General features: G+C 36.2%; 1 protein-coding gene across 2 annotated transcripts in view; it reads right to left on the bottom strand.

The window, feature by feature from the left end:
• The window catches only part of LOC109402501 (very long-chain-fatty-acid--CoA ligase bubblegum), a 141,956-nt gene that overhangs the window by 107,201 nt on the left and 10,491 nt on the right, over positions 1-24,264 (bottom strand). The window contains exon 1 of one of the 2 annotated variants that reach the window (XM_062849458.1): positions 10,537-10,682. The exons of the other annotated variant lie outside the window; for it this stretch is intronic. Within the exon in view, the coding sequence (XP_062705442.1) occupies positions 10,537-10,562 (26 nt within the window). The 5' untranslated portion in view covers positions 10,563-10,682. Of the gene's footprint in view, positions 1-10,536; positions 10,683-24,264 lie in introns of those variants that run through there. 2 annotated transcript variants of the gene reach the window in all.

Raw genomic sequence — 24,264 nt, 5'->3', positions numbered from 1 at the left:
CTTTTGAAAGAAGAAAAAGACATCTCTAATTTTTTGATATGTTATGTATAAATGTCCCAGCTTTCAATTGATGCAAAAAATTTGAAAATCGGTGGTTGCCCTCATGATGAAAAAAATGTTTTGGTATAAAAATCCAAGATGGCGGCCAAAATCAATATGGCCGACCCAACTTTTTATTATTGTAAATAGTAGCTCTATCTTTCCTCTTTTCAACAACAATTCGTTTTGAGGTGGTTGTTGGAAAACTTTCGAGTTATAACGGTTTAAGTGAGCCACAATTTGACCAAAATCGAGGGGTCTGCAAAAATTGTTGTGGCTCTAACTAACGGGGGGTCCTTCAATTTAAGTAACCAAATGCATTTTTCTTACTTTTTAGGCGAGGGCTTTCAGATAATCGGCACCTTAAACATTTTTGAAGACAAGGTGTAAATAGTGGGCCGGTCTCAGCGAGAATTACCCATAGGTGGGATAGGGATGCCAATTCTTTGGATACTACGGGGTCAGCTTTAAGCATCTCGGCTGATATGCGATTGACCCCCGGGGCCAAATATTCGATTCCATGCTACGGATGACTGTTTCTTTCTCCTGCAATGGTGGAGCTTCGGTTTCGACACGGCTAATACGTCGAACCCTTGGTGGATCATAGGTGGTGGCGTGGCCGACATTTGAAAAAGGTTTCCAAAGTTCTTGAATCAGCGTGTCAGCTGGTCAGCCGGGTCGGTCAATAGCTGTCCTGATGTGTGTTTCACGGGCATCGTAACTTTCATTATAGTCCCACTAAGGGAGTCCGCCCACGCTCTTTCGTCCAGCCTACATGAGCGTTTCACTTCCTCTTCGAGAGCCAAATAGCGCTGACGGTCTACGGTTTTGGCTCCTCGTGTTTTCGCTCCCTCTATCGCGGCTTCAGCGTTCCTTCGCTTCTCTACACTGAGGCAAAAATACTTAGGAATTCAATAAGTCGCAACTTATGAACGGACGATTTTTCTGTTTCATTACTAGCTTATTTATTTCATAGTTTTCGCGAACGCGTTCCATATCTACAACTTATGATTGGCATAAGCGACATGGTTGTGAAAAATCCATAATAGAAATCTATGAAAATCTTTAAAATGAGGGTATGAATTCCAGCTAGTTGCGCCCTAAACAAACAAACATTTACTCACAGATCAGTTTTCGGACACTCAAAATCAAATTGATTTTATTTAAGTGCGCATTCTCCTCCCAAATCAACAACAACAATGGAATTATACGTAAGTAACACGATCGATTCCTCTTAATTGATCTCTGCGTTGTTTATAAAAGTGACAAGAAGCAAGTTTGACTGCATTCTTTAATAAAAACAAATCATGCAAACTTGCATTATTAAATGAAAGCACAATACGCTCCTTGTACCTTTATTTCAAGTGATCGATGAAGAGAAATCTTTCATTTTACTGACGCGGTAATTTAATGCACATGACATGAGTTAGAGCAGAATTATTTCATTAAAAAACGAGTACGAATATCATTTTGCTTACGACATGACAATCATAATTACCAATATTGATTTCTATAAGTCTTAGTAGTTGAAGAGCAAACATACGATAGTTATAATTTTGATCCAATTATATTCTTAAGCAAAACTTATGATTTTGGTAAGTGACTGGACATAAAATTTTTCCCTCCCTCCCTTATGATTAATAAGTAAAATTTATGGCTTTCAACAATAATTCTAGTGTCACCAAATCTTAAGGGGATCTTATGTTCTTCCTTAGTTTTTTTTGCCTCAGTGTATCTTCCTCCATTGAACTTCTTCTATTTCACCTTTCGGAATATCCGCAGCACGATTCTCCAGCTCATCGATATTGGAACTTTTCACCGCAGCGTTTTCCAATCGGCGTGTTGAACCGGCGCCCGAGTTTCTCCTCCTGTCGATGGATCTTCCGCGATGGCGACGCGCAGCCGGATCTCGCCGATTAGGAGATGATGGTCGGACGCAATGTCGGCACTACGTTTGTTCCGCACATCAAGAAGGCTACAACGTTGTAACGTCACGCTACTAATGCTCAGTTTGAACATACTTTTCCAATGAAAACTAAATGTTCAACAGATCATATTTACTGCAAATCATACAAGGAATCCGAATATTCAAAAATATTTGAGATTTATGGTCGTATTTAACAGTAATAGTGGAAAATCTGACCGAAACGGCGTCAAAACGTTGTAACGTCACGGCAGAATATGTCAATAGCATTTCATCCGAGTTTTAATGTTTGTTTAATTATCCAGAGAACTCCTTCGATATTTTCATGTGAATTTTTTTATCGACAATTCCTTTCCTTCAGTGATCCTTTGTGAGTATCTTCAGCAATTTATTTGGAAATTTCTTCAGTAATTATCTAGAAAATTATGTCGGTCGGCCTTTCCATTGTGAATTTCTTTGGTAATTCCTTGCATTTGTTGTGTATTCTTTTAATTTTCTCAAGCCATCGGAAATTGCCGTGAGCTACACCTTCGACAATTCCTTTGGAGATTCATCCAGAATAGACTGTCCCAAAAAAAAATCGATGTTCGAAAAGTCAAGGTGCTCAACCCTTAAATGAAAGATATGCATATTTGAAGCATTTTTGTAGAACATTTCGATTGTCTAAAAAATCATTTAGAGGTTCCGCTAGGGCGATTTTTGAAAAATGGCCTTTTTTCATGAAAAGTCTCAAAAAAATCATTTTTTCATAATATTTTTTCAACTTCTGAATTTTTTCAATTTTTTTTGTATTTTTCTATGGACCTCTAGGCATTCTTGAAGGGGATAAGTTTTTGAAATATTGTATTTATATTGACGGCAGAACCGTTTTTGTGCTAATAAAAAGACTATTTTTTGAGAATTTTTCATATAAATTTGAGAAAAAAATACATGCACAATTTTTTATTTTCAATTTTGAAAGTTTCATCTGATAGTACTATTTGTATGCGTCATTTCTCTAAAAAAAGATTTAAAATATCTTGTCTAGAAGCTGAGATATTAAGATTTTGTTAAATGGACAATATTTCAAATTTTTGCAAAACTTTGTATATTTGAAATATTGTAAGGTCTTTGTGACACTTCAATGTACGTATATTAAAATAAGTTAGGCTTAAAAATACGGCTTCCCTTATTGGATGGTCAAGCTAGTTTAAACATGGATCTTTTATTCTGGGGTGATTGGTAGTAGATTCATGAAGAGCTTTTATCTGAATAACTACACAAATATGACGGGTAGCAACGCATTCATTTCGATATTAAAATAATATATATTTAATATGATGGAGCTTCGGTGTTGACACGGGTAATGCATCAAACTCTTGGCGGATCTAGGTGTTGGTGGCGTGGCCGACACTTGAAAAAGGTTTCCAAAGTGCTCGAACCAGCGCATAGTGGGGAAAAATAGGCATAAAACGCGAATAAATTCAATATCTCTGCTCGAAGTGGATGGATTCGAATGAATTTTTGACACAAACTGCATTAATCTCTACAGTTTCAGATAAGGAGGGTGACATTCACCGCATGATGCTGGAAATCAGTGAATTTAGCTATCATACACCTTTTTGAGAAAATCCTCATCTATTCCCGACTGGCACGCAAAATAAATGACTTATTAAACTCGAATTTGTGTAAAAACTTCCATAGTTTCGGCAATTTAACATAGGGTTGATCCTGCTCTTATCGATTGCGTTTCACACCGGGCGGAGATACATGTGAAATTTCAAAGAAATAGGGGATATCGGGGTTATTTAAAGATATTTCAATTTTAAAGCCGTGCGGTGAGCCAAATCAGCTCCATTAGATACTACGGAAGTTTTTACACAATCACGACTTAAATAAACCATTTATTTTGCACTTCAGGAATTTTCGAAAAAGGTGAAAAAAAAGAGAGTGGGGTAAAACGAGCTAAATACATTGACTTACACCATCGTACGGCGAATGACACGTTTCTTATCTGAAACTATAGAGAATTTTACAGTTTGTGTCGAAAGTTCATTCAAATCCATTCACTCCGAGCTGCGATATTGAATTTATTTGCGCTTTATACCTATTTTTTCCCATTGTGCAGCGTGTCAGCTGGTCAACCGGGTCAGTCAATAGCTGTCCAGATGTGTCTTTCACGGGCATCGTAACTTTCATCTTAGTCCCACTAAAGGAGTCCGCCCACACGCTTGTTTTGTCCAGCCTACATCAGCGTTTCACTGCCTTTTCGAGAGCCAAATAGCGCTGACGGGCTGCGGTTTTGGCTCCTCGTGTTTTCGCTCGCTCTATCGCGGCTTTAGCGTTCCTTCGCTCCTCTATCTTCCTCCAGGTGTCATATGTGATCCACTGCTCTCTCTAATGCCCCCAGAGCTCACCCAAATTATTCTCGCCGGTGGCGATGAAATCGTTCTTGATGGCGCTCCAATGAACTTTTACTATTCCACCTTTCGGAATACCCGCAGCACTATTCTCCAGTTTATCAACGTTGGACCTTTTCACCGCAGCGTTTTCCAGTCACCGTGTGTTGAACCGGCGCCCGAGTTTCTCTTCCTGTCGATGGATCTCCGCGATGCCGCATGTCAGCCAGATCTCGCCGATTAGGAGATGACGGTTGGACGCAATGTCGGCGCTACGTTTGTTCCGCACATCAAGAAGGCTACAACGTTGTAACGTCACGCTAGTAGTAATGCTCATTTTGAACATACTTTTCCAATGAAAACTAAATGTTCAACAGATCATATTTACTTCAAATTTTACAAGGAATCCGAATATTCAAAAAATATTTGAGGTTTATGGTCGTATTTATGAGTAAAAGTGGAAAATCTGACCGAAACGACGTCAAAACGTTGTAACGTCACGGCAGAATGTGTCAATAGCATTTCATCCGAGTTTTAATGTTTATTTAATTATCCAGAGAACTCCTTCGATATTTTCATGTGAATTTTTTTATCGACAATTCCTTTCCTTCAGTGATTGTGAGTTTCTTCAGCAATTTATTTGGAAATATCTACAGTAATTATCTAGAAAATTATGTCGGTTAGCCTTTCCTTTGTGAATTTCTTTGGTAATTCCTTGCATTTGTTGTGTATTCTTTTAATTTCCGCAGGCAATCGGAAATTGCCGTGGACTACTTCTTCGACAATTCCTTTGGAGATTCATCCAGAAATTCTATTGAGAATTTCATATGCAATTTCTTTGATATATTTTTGAAGAATTTCTTCTGAAAATTATTTGTTAGTTCCTGCGGTCATTTCTAAGGAAATTTCTGCAGCAACTCCTGAAATTGATTTCGTACTTCCCTTAAAAATTGATTCGTCAACTCTCTTCGGAATTTCTTGAAAATTCCGCAGTTTAAAAAATCTTTCGACTTTATTTGGATTTTTTTTTTCAAAATCTCCTTTGGAAATTGATTCGGCAGTTCCTTTCAAACCTTTGGCAATTCTTTTGGATAACGACAATTGCAATTCCATTACAAATTTAATTTTCAATAAAAAAAGGGTGAAAATATACTTCATGTCTGAGGAATACTTTGAGGAAAATGTGGGAGGAAATCCCAAAGACCCAAGGAATTTCCAGATGAATTGTTGAAAAAGTTTCCTGCGAAATTGTCGAACTAAATTTAAAAAGCATTACCAAAGGATTATCCAATAGGATTGCCATAGTCATTTACAAAGAAATTGCCGAGTTAATTCTCAAAAAATATGATGAACTTATTTTTAATATATTAACTAAAGAACTTACAAAATGGTTGCCGAAGGAATTGCTGATCAGATTTTAATGGGACTGAACCGATTATACTACAGGTGTGATAGCTCAAGTTTTAAATAGAGCAAAAAATCAAGGCACACTATCTGATCAACTGTAGCGCGGTTCAGCGTCATCATCAATTCTAGGGTTAAACGATCGAATCCGAGTATCCGACGAAATAAGCAAAAAATAAACAGAATATCACAGAACGTGCCCTAAGCCTCAAAAGTAGTTCAGAGGAGCATGAAAATCGCTGAATTATTTTTCATAACAATTTCTGGACAAAACTCGGAACAAATGCAAAGCAAAATACCGACCTTCTAATACCTAACGGGGTATAGTTTGGGCATTTTTTATATTTTTTCTTGCCTGGGCAATCAAAACTTTTATATTTCTAGCTGATATATTAGACTGTTCAGTATATCTCAAAATGTTTTTGGCGTCTTTTAAAGCATATTAACATTTTTTTAATCATTGAAAAAATGATGTTTTGGTCACCTTTCAGATGTCATTATTTCTTTTTAATCGCATTATTAACCGTATTTAAAATTTTTCCTCGATCATTCTATTATAGTAAAAGAATTTAAGGAAGTTGAATACACACTAAAATTATTTTTCTAAAAATTTCACCTAAAAAATGTTCCATGAAAAAAATTGAATCAAAAATATTTTAACATTTATCATAAAATCTCAAAATATCAAATAGACTTCCAGGAAAAATATAAAAGTGTAGAGATGTTCAAAAATAAAAATTAAAAAAAAAACAAAGTTCCCTAAATCGAGAATCAAAAAGAATCATCTTCTAAAACATATAAAATAATCGATTTTAGATGACGAAAATTGATGTTTGGATCCAAATAAAAAAATTGGGTATTAGAGGGTTAAAGGTAGATAATGAGAAAAAAATGGTTCAATTCGTTAACTTTTCGACATATACTTCGGATGCATGGCGAAATTGCCATGTTTTTGAATTTTCGAAATACTTTCTGACGGTCACTCAAGTAATTTTTCACTCAATGTCAAAATAATAAACTGTAGAAGAAATCATGAAAGATGTTTTTGATTACCGTAACCCGGGGTCAAATTGATCACTTTGAAACAACTTTTGCGGATAACATTAGCGGGATTTCAAATATTGCCAAAAGAATTTCTGCAAAACCAGTACCCAGTTGATCTCTATGAAACCATGTGGCAGAATTGTGGTCAACAAATTTAAACTTTAAGTAAAATAACTCCAAAATTCAAAAAAATAAAAATGCCACTTTGGGGCGAAATTGATCAGCATACAGTTAAGCATCGGTAAGAAAGGAAAATTTCTTTTTCCGCATAATTTTGCTCTTCTAAACCCGAATAACGCATTCAAACTCTTACAACTAGTGAATTTGACACTTAAAATGCAAAATTAAATTTCGAAATTTCCCCTAAACGCCTAAAAGTAGGCAATTTCCTTTAAAAAATCAAAATAATAGATTGACATTCCAAACATCCCCGTACCGAAGGCAGTTTAAGGAAATATTCAACTACATCTTCAATTCAAAATTTAAAGAAAATTTTTCGAAAAAAGTTCTTTTTTTTTGCAGTTAATTCGATACTTTCTTTTTCGTTTTTGTTGTTTTGTTTACTATATTATTCCATTTTGTTTTTATGGAAGTCACTGAAAGTGTTCTACTGAATGAATTTGCAAAGAAGCTTCTGGTGCAGCCCTTGAAGGAAAAGCCCAGAAGTTGTTAGACATGTTGCATTATAGTAAGAGTAACTACTTGGAAAAAACATGAAGTAATTCTTCGTAAAAAGTTCCGGGAGCCATTTATGGGGGAGCCATTACTGAAGAAAAATGAATAAATTTCAATTGATTTAAATTATTTTAATTTAAAATAGTTTAATTAAAATTATTTTATTTAAAATAATTTGGGAGAAGTTTTTTTTTTGCAATTTCTCATCGTAATAGGCTGTTTAACCTCACGCAAATCTGACAGGAAAAGGCCTAGTTTCCCACACCAAATAAACAGTGCTGTAATGGTTTATTACAGCACTGATTTGCGTTGCGTAATGAACCATTACAGCACTGTTTTCAGTTTTGATCAATTTCTTGATGCTTTCTGGACACAGTTTTGAAAAATTGTGACAACTGCACAGTATAACTTGCTATGATTAGACATGGCTATGGACATCAGTGTGCAGTTTTAGGAAAAAAGTTTTGTGTAAAACTATCCTCAAGCAGCAATTTATGAAATTGCAAAAAACGAACGCAACTAGGTGCAGAACTCGATTTTTACAGCACTCGTCGTAATTATCCAACTCCGCAAGCCTCGTTGGATAAATGTACGACTCGTGCAGTAAAAATCTTCATTCTGCACCTTGTTGCGTAAGCTACAATACACGTTTCACGCAGGATACTATTTTCGCATCCGTTTACGCTGTTTGGTGAATCTCCCTAATATTTGGATATTAGTACCCATCAAGGGTGAAACCAGCATGAATCACGTCGTTCTTACACATGGAAAGATGTTAGAAAATACCGTTCAAATATGTAACACAATTGTGTCTGTCTTTTAATGTAGACATCTCAGACATATCCCCAGAATGACGTTCTTTTCAACAAATCACCATATTGAGATGATAAGAGATGATATGCGAAGGACTCTATCTTCAAAATATTTGAAATTTGATCCCTCGTACGATGCCTCACGAGCTGCTGATAACGAATGTTTACGTTGTAGGAATAAGCCAAAAAGATGCGTCTCTTACGTACTTATTTGCTTATGTAGTAGAACTGAATGATTTTGAGATAATGCAATACATATGATGAATGAACTCCACACCAATGCATTGACAAATCGAGACAACTTGTAGCGGTGCAGTATACAGGGTGTTAGGTTCCTGAGTGCAAACTTTTTAAAGGGCGATAGAGGACCATAAATGGTGAAAAAAATTGTTCTACGCATATGGTCAAATCTCAACCGTTACGTAGTTATTGAACTCCCCATGTTTTTGAATCTTATTGCCTTAACTGGCTATAACTTTAAAATGCTCAAACTTATCGCTGTTTTTTTAGCCTTATTTGAAAGATTATTGAATTTTCTATCAAATGGCATCTTTCAACCGATTGGTTAAGTTAAATAACTAAGTTTTCTAGAGCAAATAGCCTCAAAGTTGTGTGTTTTAATTTGTTTTTGTCAATTATCTTTGAAAAATGCGTAATAAATTAAAATTCTTTCTTTGGCAAAGTTGTGGCCCTTGTTCCACTCTACAATTCGTTCTTCGACATCAAACTTCTATCTCTTATCGTTTTCTTGCAATTTCGTTTTAAACGTCGCATTTCAGATCATAAATTTGCAATCGTCATGGTAAGCACGTTTTTGCGCACTGTGCCGCACATTTAAATCAAAATTGCAAGAAAATGATAAGAGGAAGAAGTTTGGCATCAAGAAACGAATTGTAGAGTGAAACAGGGGCCACAACTTTGCCAAAGAAAGAATTTTAATTTATTACGCATTTTTCAAAGATAATTAAAAAAATTAAATAAAATTAAATTAAAACACGCTATTTTTAGCTATTTTGCTCTAGAAAACTTAGTTATTTAACTTAACCAATCGGTTGAAAGATGCCATTTGATAGAAAATTCAATAATCTTTCGAATAAGGGTAAAAAAACAGCGATAGGTTTGACCATTTTAAAGTTATAGCCAGCTAAGGCAATAAGAGTCAAAAACATGGGTAGTTCAATAACTACGTAATGGTTGAGATTTGACCATATGCGTAGAACAATTTTTTTCACCATTTATGGTCCTCTATCACCCTTTAAAAAGTTTGCACTCATGAACCTAACACCCTGTATATGTCAAATGCATATGTGCAGAACCTAACTTCGATCCGGCATCATCTGTAAGCCGCTTTGTGACAGTCTCTATGATGGATGATGAATTTATTTGCGTAAAATAAATTTCCCCTTTTGACGGCTATTAAATGGAGCACCGCCGCTTGGGGGTATGCTTCACGTAATCAATAAATCGGGCGATATTGGCAACTTGTTGGATTTTTTTCCGATACGGATTTATATGGCTATTCTCTTTGATCTTTTGAACGTGGAGCCGCTGTCATACATTGCTTTGATTACTTTTGCAATCATAATATCAGATAAAATCAAAATGAATATGTGCTAAGCTAGGCACATGGATGGGATAGTGAATAAAATGCAATCGAAGCAAATCAGTAGGACGAGATTTTTACGTTGTGTTTTTCCTCCACTATGGTGGGGCTCACATATAAATAATACTGAGAATAGCAAAAAAATACAGTTTTAGTTTGGATGCTTACAATTTTGTCTTATAGGTAATAAGTACTTTTCAAAGGAAAAGAGAAAAAATCAAGTTTGCTTCCCATTGCCTAAGATTACAATAGCACAAAAAGTAAACATATCTGTAATAGATTTGAAAGAAAATAAAACAAAATTTGTTTTTAAACTTTGGGAAGATAAATCAAAATCATAGTACATACAACAATTTTGAACATCGCTTCCCAAACCTAGCTCAATCCCAATCTGACCCAGCGTAACCACTTCTGTTGTTGTTCTGCGTTATAAATTACACCATAAACATACAAATTAATAACCCTCAATAGCCCATTTATTAGTTTCCCACCGAACACCATAAATTACATCAGTAGGTAAAATCCTAGAGTTTCGAAGCTCATTCACCACTATCCACAGTGCGTAGATACGTATAGCTACTTAAAAATTCTCCCATTATCATGTTAGATGAACGAAAATATCCGGACGTGCGAACGACACTGGTCTACTCAACTTACCGATACGCAACAGGCCTCAACAGCATACGGTCACCATACAGAAGCTAGTAACTTATTCCAATCACGACATCCTAAATACCGCACGCAAAACCGTTTCCGACCGGACGGACGCGCCTCGCTGTCTGTTGCGCTCGGATTTCTTACGAAGAATGAGTCTTATAAATCCATTTGTTGTCGCGGCTGGGCTGGCAATAATTCTAAATACAGCCTCAAATGTGTGTAGATTTCGTTTGGCCCTATACGACTGGTTTCCCATGGATATGGTACTTTACACATCACATCATTCATTAGTTCGCCAGAATCGCAATGATTTCATCTTGTGTCAACTAAAAGTCACAGCTATATGCATCTATCTGATGGTCTCGCTTGAGCACAGATGTACTGACGGTAGGGCGTGACGTGACGTGACTATCCTCATAAAACGACTACAGACGGTTTAAAAAACCTGAATCACTCTTGACTTGAGCCTTGTATTCGCGGCTGATGATTACATGTTTGTTATAATGTAAAAAGATATAGGTAATTGAAACTGATGGACAGAAAATTTAGTAATTTAGAACAAAGGAAAAGATCACTAACGAGTTGATTTTTTTTTTTTTTTCATTTTGCGTACGACGAAGGCAACCGCATCAAAGCAGCAGCTAGCCAAATTGTTCTTCATCGTCATTTCCATCGCCTTCAATTTTCGCCTGATTCACTTATTGAACTGACCTTCAAATCACATTCCACAAAAGCTCTGTGGCACTTTAAAGTTGGATTTTACCGCTGCAGAATGCAGCCAAAGCTGCTCACATATTGAAATAAATTGCTTTTTGGCGTCTGTAAATTGTTAATAAACAGTCTTCGTTCTTGGAAAGATGCAGGCAAATGATTGAGTGGATTTTCTGCATACGAAATGTCGTAATCATAACTACAGAGAAATATTTCTTCGTTGCACTTACATACCTTACCGATCAGGCTAAGGGCTGGGTGGCGTCTGCTGTATTTAGTAGCCATCTCCCTTCCACTCGGTCCATGGCTGTTTGTCTCCAGTTCCGCACTCTGCGTAGGGTCCGTAGATCGTCCTCCACTTGGTCGACCCACCTAGGTCGCTGCGCTCCACGTCTTCTTGTACCGGTCGGATGACTCTCGAGAACCATTTTAGTCGGGTTGCTATCCGACATCCTGATGTCGTGACCCGTCCACCGTAGCCTCCCGATTTTCGCGGTATGAATGATGGTTGGTTCTCTCAGCAGCTGATGTAGCTTCTGGTTCATTCGCCTTCTCCAAGTCCCGTCTTCCATCTTCCATCTGCATTTCGCCGTAGATGGTACGCAACACCTTCCGTTCGAAAACTCCAAGGGCGCGTTGGTCCTCTGCACGTAGGGTCCATGTTTCGTGCCCATAGAGAACGACCGGTCTAATCAGCGTTTTGTAGATAGTTAACTTCGTGTTTCGGCGAACTTTATTCGATCGTAGAGTTCTGCGGAGTCCAAAGTACGCACGATTTCCTGCCACAATGCGCCTCTGAATTTCTCTGCTGGTGTCGTTGTCGCCGGTCACTAGTGAGCCCAAGTACACGAATTCTTCAACCGTCTCGATTTCATTACCGTCGATATAAATTCAGGGTGGCGAGCGCGGTGACTCATTAATGACTAATCCGATTCGCCTGGCTTCACTCTTCAGTCGGATGTACGTTTCCGCCATCGTCTCAAATTTACGAGCAATAATATCAATATCATCAGCGAAACCAGGCAGCTGAACGGACTTCGTCAAAATCGTTCCACTCGTATTTATCCCCGCTCTTCTAATTACACCCTCTAAAGCAATGTTGAACAGCGAGCACGAAAGACCATCACCTTGCCGTAACCCTCGGCGAGATTCGAAGAGACTCGAGAGTGTCCCTGATACTCGAACAACGCATATCACTCGATTCATCGTCGCCTTGATTAATCGTATCAGTTTATCCGGGAATCTGTATTCGTGCATTATCTGCCATAGCTGTTCTCGATCGATTGTATCATACGCCGATTTGAAATCGATGAACAAGTGATGTGTGGGCACGTTGTATTCGCGGCATTTCTGCAACACCTGGCAAATGGCGAACATCTGGTCCGTTGCAGCGCTTTCACCCATGAATCCAGCCTGATATTGCCCCACGAACTCTCTTGCAATCGGTGATAGACGGCGGCATAAAGTTTGAGAGAGTATCTTGTAGGCAGCCCACAGTGGTTCCATTTGTTCAAGGAAGCGGTCATAAATCATTTTCTTCGTTTTTAGAAGGGCAGAATCATTATAAATGATCAGAAATAGCATGTTATACTAAAATTGATATTCCAGTACTTTTTCATGAACATCGCTTGAAAAATATGACCTTGGGAAATTTTTGTTTATTGTAATGAAAATATCTTTAAAAAATCTTTTATTTTGCACAAAAATCAGTAATCAAATATTCTTAATTATTCTGAAGAGTGGGTCGAATTATATCAGCTTCTGCTAAGTATAACAAGTTTAAGAATGTATCACACGACTGTATCATAATAGATTCTTGTGAATAATATCAGTATTTGTGTTAAAATTGTGATTTTATTAATAGGGTTTATTTCTATTGTAATAAAAAAAAATATAAAAAACTGAAGATTTTTGCTCAGAAATAAGAAAATTTTTATTGTCAAAATACTGAATAGTCATCACGAATCGAATTAGTATGTATAACAAATAATCAATAGTAATAATTTTGAAACAATAGTACAATAGTGCAGTTATAGAATCAATTACTGCTTCAATAGCAAAATTTAAAACAAATATTCAGGGTAATTTCACAATACGTACTTAAAAGTAAATTTTGAAACCGTAAGTTTAATGTTTTACACAGTTATATGTCATACAATTCATGGGCCTGCGTTTTGAATAAGATTCAAGTATTTCCAGTCACTTTTGTTCCAAGAAATTGCATTGGAAATGCTATCCAGTAATGAAATACGTGGATTTTTCATCAAATATAGCTCTAACCCAATAAAAGAAATTTGTACAAATATTGCCCTACATTGCTATATATTTAAGCGCCTGCAGTACCTGCAATAGTACCAAAGAAATCAATTTGAATACTAAGATTTAACTTAAATAATGTTATCAAATATTTTGATTTGGAAAGGAAATATGAAGAATCAAATATAACTCAAAGAACGTATTTACTCCTCCTTCTTCCAGCACTACAGTTTTGAGTACTGGATGAATTTTGTGGAACTTTTGTCAATGTTATCAGTAAATGCAAATTTATTTTTTATCAAATTTGACAATTACTAAAGTAAATTTTGACGAGGCCAAATAAGAATGGTTGTTATGCAATTACTTGTACCTCAAGCCATACCTCCAGAACTGTAATTTTTTATAATTGAAAAAAAAGCATTTACAAAGTTTGTTTGCAAACATAATGTCCCTCAATTTTTGTATAAAGTATTGAAATATCTCCTGTAAAAAAATTAGTCATTTTGATACACATTTCAAACAACTACAGAAAAACTAGTATATGTATAATTTTGTAGATATTTTAATAATTATTTTTTATAAAAATAACAGGTAACTTCCAACACATCCTGCAAACTTGTATGCAAATATTTGCAGCTACAACCTTCACAGATTGATTTTTCTACTCAAATCTGATCATTTGATGGCTGGCGATTGATTAAATGTGGTTAAGAACATGTTTGAAATGTTACATGAATTTTTATTATGTATATATTCTATGGGTAAAATTATGTACCTATTACTCACATCCCCAATGGTCCAAAACATCCACTTCCACTTCTTGGTGCTTTGAAATTGAAACATAAACATCTATTCTGATTGTCTGCGTTGAAAACCATTTAAAAATCCACCTGATTTTGTTATACGAAGTCGTGGTGTACAACTAAAAATTCATGTTATGTTTCGACAATGTTTGATAACGTCAAATTGATAACAGTACCCACGCTCTCAAGCAAAATATGCTACAGAAACTTACTTAAAAATGGCTTTTCTGCATTCTTGGGAACATTATTGATTTATAAAAAGTATACAAACTCAATAATTAGAAAATCAATTTTCCGATTTTTGGCCTATGGCGGTACCACTGTGCAGCCCTCAGTAGTGTGATCGCGCGGTAGTTCCCGCAATCCAACTTGTCGGCCTTTTTGTAGATGGTGCCCACTCTTCGTTGCACTGTGATGGCGTTTTATGGTCAGGTCGGCATAAATATTACCCGCAATGATAATGGTAGTTGTACGAATTAGCCATAGAAACCAAACTGGTCATGAGGCATTGGGAGAGGTGCAAGAATAAACTCGATAATTATTTGTCGGTGCTTATAGTATGACGGGAATGAGATAAGAACCCTACTTTTTACACTCCGATTTGTCTTCAAAAAGGGAATTAAATTGAAATGGTTAGGGAATCTTTGTCCGTGATAAGAACAGGTCGAGTTCTAAGATATCAGTTGTTTGGCACATAGCATGTGGTCGTGTAAAGGATTCCGTGTTATTGAGGTAAAAGATCCCTTTGTATGAGTTTCGCTTGTTCCGAGGCATTGTTTATTATGCATAAGATGACCCTTCAGTCAGTATCTAACCGGTCATCGTAGAATCCGACGGGTGGTCCTTCCAGGATGTGGCTCTCAAGCCAGTCCGGACAGAAGAAACAGACTTCGAGCAGCCCCAGGCCCGCTAGAAAAATCCTGATGAAATTCCTGAACGACTGCGGAGTTTTTAAAGAAGTCGCTTAGGGAAATCCCGAACAAAGTTTAAACAAATATATCATTGTAATTTCTTAAATCAGTTCTGATGAAAACTTCAGTGGACTCAATGAAAAAAATCCTGGAGAAACTCGCGATGGACCTCGTCACCACGGACGGAGAAGTCCAAGTTTCTTACGGAATTTGGTACAAAATTTCAGTACATTCTTGAACAAATGCTGTGCTGAAGTTTTTCAAGGAACTCTTCGTGAATCTTTTGTACAAATACTCGATAAAATATGCAGCAGAGTTCTTCGAGTAGTGTATTGTAGTATTTCTGACGTGATCCCTAAAAAAATTAGACAAACCAAAGAATCTGTTTAACAATTTAACATTGTCTATTGCACTCTCTAGCTCCAACTTTAATTATGGTGAGTAGTTCGCAGCCATGTATAGTACATAGTTACTACTGGTATTTTTAAGACGCTTTTAGCCCTTTTAGCAGATCTGCTGGAAAAATCAAGATTGCTGGAGAATTGCTGCATTTTTTGATAGACGTGAGCGCCGCCGTGCCACGCCGAATATTTTCCTACGCCGCCGCCGCCAGTTAGTTTCTCATGCCGACGAGAAAAAAAATATTTTTTTTTCTTGCCAACACTTCACGAACCACCTGTTTAAACCTGAGGCATGTATTCCATGAAATCTTCAGAAATTCCTGTAATGACCCTCCAAAAATTTCACCAAGAATTTTTCCATGTTTAAGAAATTCCTTCACGGATTATTTCAGAAATGTCTCCGGGGATTCTTTCAGAAAACCATCCATGGATTCCAGCCATTCTAACAGCGTTTTATTTTTAGAAAATGAAGAGTGCGGATTTTTTTTTTTTTTTCAAAAGTTTCTCCAAGGATCCTAATGTTTCTCCAGAAATATTTTTTATAATAAATATAAATTTTCAAAAGAATTTCTATAAAGATGCTCCAGAAACGGCTGCATTTGGTTTATTAGAAATACGATAAATTAGGTCACGCAAAAAAATGTCCATTTTCAACCCCTCTCCCCCATATGGAACACATTTAGTATGGGAGCTCCTCTGACATTTGTGTTTAGCTTATCACACTTTTCGGAACCCATCCCTCTTTAAAGCGTGGCGTGATTTATGGACGTTTGCCCTTCAGAAATAATTCCAGGAGTTCTATTTAGATAGTAATCCCAGAGTTATTCCTGTAATTTCTCTATCGGTTCCTTCTATAATTATTTCAGGGCTTCTTCTATGAATTTCTTCATGGAGTGTCTCCAGGAAATTCTCCAGAAGTTCTTCCATGATTTTGTTTAGCAATTCCAGTAGATATTCTTTCAATGATTTCTGTATAAATTCAATAGTTCCTCCGGGTATTCCTCCATGCATTTCATCATAAATTCCTCCTGAACTTCATCCAAGGATACCTTCAGGAATGTTTACTCAGATTCATTAAGAAATTCAGAAATTTTTTCAATGAGAATTCCTAGAAAGTTTTACATATATTCTTTTGGAAATTTTTAGGAACCTTTACAAAAGTTAAAGTATTTCTCCAGACATTCATTTAAAAAAATGTTCAAGAATTCCTCCGGGAATTCTTTCAGAACATCCTTCATGAGTTTTGATAAGAGATTTCTCTTGTAATTTTTCTAATTATTTATTAATAAATCTTTGTACGAATTCCCCCAAGAGTTTCTGAGAGAGTTTCCAGAAATTTCTTTAGTAACTCTTTCTATAATTATTTCAGAAAATTTATTGAGATTCTTTAACAGGAGGTTGGATTCGTTAAAGAATATATCCCCTATCCAGGGATTTCTTCAGGATTTAGATAATTTATTCAAAAATTACTCCAAGGATTCTTTCAGAAATTCCTCCATGGATTCCATCTAAAACTTACTATGGAACTCCTTCTGATATACAACTCCTTTAGTAGTTTAGAGGCTTTTCATGATTACCTCGAACATTTTTCAATGTTTTTTTTTCATTTCCAGAACTTTCAACAATTCCTACGGACAATTTACCAAGGGTTCTCCAGAAATCCCTTAGAAAATTTCTTTAGGGGTTACCGAAAAAAATGCCTAGACGGTTTATTTTCAGTGTTCCTCCTGCGGTTCTTTCAGAAATGTATCCTGGGATTCCTTTAAAGATTCCTCCGGAAATTCTTTGAGATATTCCTCCACAAATATTTACAAAAGCATTTTTGGAATTAAATAAAACATGTTGGAGTCATTCTTCGAGGGTTACCTGAAGGAATTTCTATAGAAATGTTTAAAAATTTCCTTATGAGATTTAATCTCAGAAACAATCGTTGGAGGAGCTCCTGGAGAACGCTCTGAAGAAAACCTGGAGGAACTCCTGAGATTGTCCATGTTCAGTTAATTGGATACAGAGGCTTAATACCCCCAACAGAGGTGTAGAGGCTCTTTCGAGAAGGATAGAGGAACGCAAGGAAGGTTGTTCGATTTCATCTGTTTATTTCCATATATATACCCATCTACCCTATAATCATTCATAAAATTTTATTGTTCCCCTTATCTTATTCAAATTCACATGCAATAAATTTTAAAACGACAGATATTGCAAACAATAATGTGAATGCGGCTGATTTTTATATATTAGGTTTGCTTGTTCACCTATCCGAAAATGCCAGATCTACTAAACAATAGCTATATGAATAAAGATGAAGAGGTAAGCAAATTAATTTGATTCTTTGCAGATGCACCTGGATCGTTTGAAGTGCTGATTAATTGTTTTGACGAGATAAGGTCCTGAGCTGTCAGGTGACGTAAGGTCCTAAGGAATACTCTCCTGCTGGTGCGGTGTATGAAAACACCCCGGTGGCTCGCTAGCGACCGGAACAAAACGGGTAGAAAAAAACTTTTGAGAGGTCTTTTGAGGAATTTCTATAAGAATTTTATGCGTTTTTTTTTTGGAAAATGTAAGGAAAAATCCTGGAGAATTTTCTGAGAAAATCTCTGAAGGTATTTCTAATGGACATCCTTGTGAAATCTCTGAATTAAACCATGAAGAAGTTCCCGAAGGAATCCCTCAGCAAAATTCTTCGAGAATCCGCGCGGAAATTGCAGACAAAGGTACTAGAGGTATTCTTGAATAAATCTCTTAATGAATTTTTGAAGGATGATTTGAAACAAACCATTGATGAACACCTGCCGACCCAAAATCAAATATTTCTTTAAGTTGAAAAAACTACTTTGGCAAATCTAGTTCAACTTTCAGGCGCCCAAGTGATTCTATCTATTTTGTTAATTTTTCTGAAACACTTTTTGGCGTATCTAGTGAAATTTGCTGGCGCCAAATAGATTCAATTTATTTTGTTAATTTTTCTGAAACATTTTTTGGCGTATCTAGTGAAATTTGCTGGCGCAAATTAATTCAATTTATTTTGTTAATTTTTCTGAAACATTTTTTGGCGTATTTAAACAGAAATTTATAGTTAGGGGGGTCAAGTGCCCCCTCTTGCCCCCCTTTGTATCCGCCAATGCCTGGAGATACTTATGGAGGAGTTCGTGAAAGAACTCCTTGCACAATGTCTGAATGGAATTAGTAGATACAATTCTATGAAACAATTTCCCTAGAGGAATTTGTGAAGTATTCAAGTATTCCCCAAATCACAAGGAAGGAATCGGCCGGCATCGTCGCCGCCGCTGCCTGAAATTGCTATAAATGCCGCCACCGGTGAAAACTGCTTCGGCGCACACGACTATTTTGAACATAATAACTGCAAGGGTTTAATCATTTCCTACATAAAAATCCGATTATGATAAATATAGAACAGTGGAACGTCATGAGAAATTTGTGGAATAAATGCAATGTATATTCGAGGAAAATTCCTGGATTATTTTGAGAATTTTAAGTTTTTCATCTAGCCTAGTGGATAAGGCTTTGAATCACAAATCTGTAGAAGATGGGTTCGATTTCGATTCCGGTCAGGAAATTTTCTCGTGTAACATTGTGCTTACTAAACAATAATTATCAAGCAATCTATCAAGTCAGTTAGGCCCTTATGAAAAATCATTGTCGAATTTTTCAAGCAGTGCACTGCAGTGGCAGGCACAGAAAGCCTTTCAATGTGGAAATGCTCGAAGAACACTAAGTTGAACAGACGCAGGGTAGATTTTTGTGGGAACATAAAACCATTAGAAAGAAGTCGAATGTATTTATTCTGGCATTATTAATTAATTACAATACTTTTACCTAGTTACTGCCCATAATGGAAAGAAGCAAGCGTCACCAAAAATATATACAACTACGATAATGGGCGTAAAAATTGATAGGACTAAATCACGAAACGGTTGAAATAGTTATGGGTACCTAAATAATTACACTAGTTTACAGCATTTTTGAACTCGGTAAGCTGATGATCATTTTTGGTGTAGAATCATGCCCTGAGTTCGAAAATGTGAAGGAAAAAAATTACAGTAGAGCGGAAATTTTTTCGACTTTCCATACAAGGTTGATGATTTGAAATCGATTTTTGTTCTATTTTTAAGCAAAGTCGTTCACTTCACACATCTCATTCTCCGTAATCAATGCTCCGTTTGAGCTGAATGTTTTACTGTGACTCGCCTACATATGATATGTCAAATAAACGTTGCGAAAGAATTTTTAAATCATTTTTCTCTTATTGAAAAAAATACATTTCTTCATATATTTTTGGAAATTTTGCTAAAATTTAAGGAGATCGTCCCCAAAACTCGCCAATATCTTGAATTTCATCAATCTGACGCAAAACATGCATTCAGATGATCTAATGGTATTGTTTTCAGCTTTTAATTTATGGAAAAAGATTTGGAATTGGTTCAACAAAACGCAAGATATTTGAATTTTAGTAAATTTCATATTTATAAAAGTTGTAAAACTCGATATTGAGCTAATACTCAAAAACTGCTCCACTTAAAATTTTTTGAAGCACGGTTTCGAAATCAGTGCTAAATTGAGCTTCAAAAATTTTGTTCGTTGACAGAAGTTCACGACTTTCGATTTATTTTGTAAACTAGTGTTATTAATAAAGGCAAAAATTGCGAAAGAAAATAGCGGAAGGTAAAAAACAATAACACGATCAAGTTTTCTTGTTAATGAAGATTCTGTGAAGGTTCACTAATATTTAGATGCATAAAAGCACCTCTGATTTCTACACCCTTACTCATTTAAGCCACACCCTATCGGACACTCTTGATGCGAAAATAATAACCGATGACAACTGTCATCGCCGCCGCTGGCAACGAACCAACCCATGCATATCAAGTAACTGTTTAGTAGGTGCAAATACCAAATCCGATCGGATTTTTCCGATTCGCTGATGCATTTCTGCATCACGCCATAACAGAAAGCAAAGCTAAGATGAATGCAAAAAAAAAGATTCATCACAAGAGGTTTTAGTTGATGTGGTATTCCTGGCACGACCACCGGAGGCAGTGAATATCAACCGACCGACAACAACCACCACGTGTGTTGCGAACATATTGATGCTACCCGAGTAAAAGTGGATAACAAGTGATGCAAATATATCAGATTTCGCTGCAACTTTTAAATAATGATATGACATCATGTATGATATTCAAATTTTATATGTTTACCCTTTTTATAAACAAGTAGTGCGCTACGGGCATTCTTCTTTGTCCTATGCCCCCATGTTAATCTTATTTCAAAAATAGATGATTCAAGCACCGATTGTTGCCGTTCTTTTTTTGGACAAGTTGTGATTTCCTGAAAGACCTTAAATGTAATCGAAATCCACATTTTCTATTTTGAGATAACATTGATAGTGCGTTGGAAATACATGATTACCCACAACACAAATCATTCATGTATAATTTTTATAAAGAGTGCGTGTAGAGTAGAGTACACAGATTGAAAAAAGAGTGAAAAATTATGTGACATATGATGAACATGTTTGGAGCGTGGGATAACACAGAAGTCTGCATGACATATCATGAAAAAGTCACAAAATAGCATGTAAACTTCCATTATATGTCATGTAATTCCGCATGACTTTGAGTATTTACATGACATATAACACAAATTTACATAATATATCATGTAAACCATCACAACACTTAGTTTACATGACTAAAATGAAGTTTACATGATGTGTAAATCTCATTTATTTTATCTGTGTACATAAACAATGAATAATGAATATTCAAACATGCAGAAGCAATTTTTGTTGAACATTTGATTAAAATTATCTGTCAGAAACCATAATTTATATAAAAGTATAGATATTTATGTATATTATACATAATAAGCTATATCTAAAAAAATTCAAGAACATAGCATAATTGTAGACGTTTATCGCTAGGCAATAATTAATTGAAGTACTGATACTGATACATATTGTTCGTTTTGTTATTTTTCTTTCAATAAAACAATACTACTTTCTTAATCAACAAATGCCCAGCAATTTTTGTAACCCATTTGTTAAATTCCAATAAAAACTTGAACTTGCTCTCGAATTTTTCTCTACTCGGGTCGCTTAGCACGTAAATCTGCTCGCCATCCACCGAGAAACAACGAGTTATTTATTTGAGAAATGAAATTTGTGTCGATCGTGTGTCCCAGAGCTCAAAATAAGCATTACGCTGGGAACGTGGGTGAGTTGCCGCGGTTTGGTGATGGAAGAATAATGTGTTCTTCAGTTGGGATTTTTACTATATGGCTAACGCTAGGATAGGAAAGGAGTGTCTCCATACATCTGGTAGGTATTTACACAATTTCAGAAAGCTATGATCACACTTCAACTCTTTGACGCATTTTTCGGAGCTATGTTTTGCTCCATATTTTATCACAAGTTGCATGTTCCGTTTCGTTTCGACCGGCAAAAAATCATATGTAAATTCCAACAAGGGAAAACAGTCAGTGAGCGGAGCACGAATACTGTTGTTAGTATGTAGTAGCGCTATAGTCACGACGACGACTACGACGACGACGATTGTGATGCGATTTCTCATGGCGTGGCGTGGCATAATGAGCGAGTGAGTTGGCTGACTGCGCTTTGTGCGGAAAGACGCAAACATGCCGCCTGCCGGGCTGACGAGGGGGAGAGTATAACAACAAAAATCATACGATCGTTTTTCATCTCTCCGTTTCTAAAATAAAAGTCCCGTGGTTGGACGAGATTATTTTTGCATGCTTTTGGGGTGCGTTTAGTGGTTTAAGTTTTAGGTGCGTATAAATGAATTTTGAACAACACCTACCAACACCTATTTTAGCCGGTCAACGCTGTAATTTCAAAAATTTACATTTCCTTCGCCTAGCTGAAAAATTGAAGTCAAATATCTCAATATGTATACATACATTGTTTGCACTGTATTGGATCTCGTAATTCACTAGCATGCGCAGTTTTTTTTTCTTTTTTCTCGCTCATTCCCTTTGATAAACACAAGAAAGAGCTAGATAAAAGAGGGGTAAGTGCCCCCTGAATCTCGTCTCAATATGAAAAAATAAAAAATGCAAAATTTTCTTCTCCTTTCCAGAGATGCCTCTAGGGATTTCTCCAGGAATACTTGCTGGAGAAATGTTCCAGAAATTTATACTGGAGCTACTTCAGGAGTTGCTGCCGGACTTCTTTCAAGAATTTCTCCAAAATGTCCTGCTGGGATTTCTCCAGGTTTTTCAACGATATCTCCAAGAAATTCTTGGTGCAAACTTTTGCTGAGATTCTTCCAGAAATTTCTGCTGGTATTCCTGCATGATTTTTTCCAGGAACTTCAACCTCTAGGAACGTATCCAGACATTTCAATAGGGATTTTTCCAATAATTCCTCATAGAATTACTCCGTAGATTTATCGAGGAATTTCCTTCTAGGGTTTTTTCCTAAGCATTGATTCTTTCAGGAAGTTCTGATGAGATTCCTCCATAAACTGTACTGGAGGTTCATCCAGAGATGTTTCCGGAGATCCCTCTAAGGATTTCTTCAAAAAATTCTAACTCGATGCAATCAGCTGATTCTCCAATAAAAACTCAAACAATTTATCCAGGAATGACTCTGAAGATTTCTCCATGATTCCTCTATAGATTTCCCTATAGGGCTTCTACTAATTAATTCGGATGTTGCTCTTGAGATTCCTCTAGGATTTCTTCTTGGTATTCCTACACGAATATCTATTCGGAACTCCTACAGGGACTCTTCTAGAAGTTCGTGCTGGGAATTCACCTAGAATTCATTCTCCAGGAATCATTTCAGTTTTCAGATATTCTCCCAAAAATGTTTTCACGAGTTTCTCCGTAAATTTCTCCAGCGATTTTCATCTAGAATTTCAACAGGGAATCAGATATTGTATTAAAAATTTCTCCAGTTCCCTCAGAATTTACTCAAGGGATTTATCCAGGCACGTTTTTACAGAAATCATTTACGGGATTCCTTCTGGAATTCCTGTATGGTTTCATCCAGTAATTCCTCTGGAAATTTCTCTAGGAATTCTTTCAATTTCATCAAAGATTGCATTTTTAGATGTTTTTAAGGATTCTTCCACAGAGTTTCTATATCAATCAATTTCTTCAAAGATTGTTTTAGGAATAGTGCCTCCTGTTGTGATAAGCGTGCGTTTTCGTTACTGGCGTAGTCACTCCTACAGCTGTGTTCATAAAAATAGCAGTGATAGCCGTTTTCCATACAAAATGATCAACTTTGGCATGCTGTAACTTTGTTCTCCTATGAGCGATTGAGCTGAAAATTTGACAGCAAACTACAAATATGGTGAATATTGTAATAGCAAAATCTGAGAATTTTCAAAGCACGTTGAAAAAAGTTAAACACTATGTGAAATCGTTCAAAATAATAGCAGTGTAAATAAATTGAAAAGTAGCTTTACCTTGAAGAAGCAAGAAATATTTTTGTACGCTATTCAAACAGTTTCCGCCTGGGTTACAAGATAATGTTTAAATCTCCTTCGCAATGTTTCACAGAAGCACCTAACCATAAATTTTCTTATAAGTGGTTAGCTGTAGGTATTACCTGGTTGATGCAACGAAAAAAGTGGGCTGCCAATGCACTTTTTATTA

The sequence above is a fragment of the Aedes albopictus genome, chromosome 2 (assembly GCF_035046485.1).
Source record: "Aedes albopictus strain Foshan chromosome 2, AalbF5, whole genome shotgun sequence".
Classification (NCBI taxonomy): Eukaryota; Metazoa; Arthropoda; class Insecta; order Diptera; family Culicidae; genus Aedes; species Aedes albopictus.
Note: the sequence above shows the minus strand (reverse complement) of the source record. Positions and strands in the feature narration are given on the sequence as shown.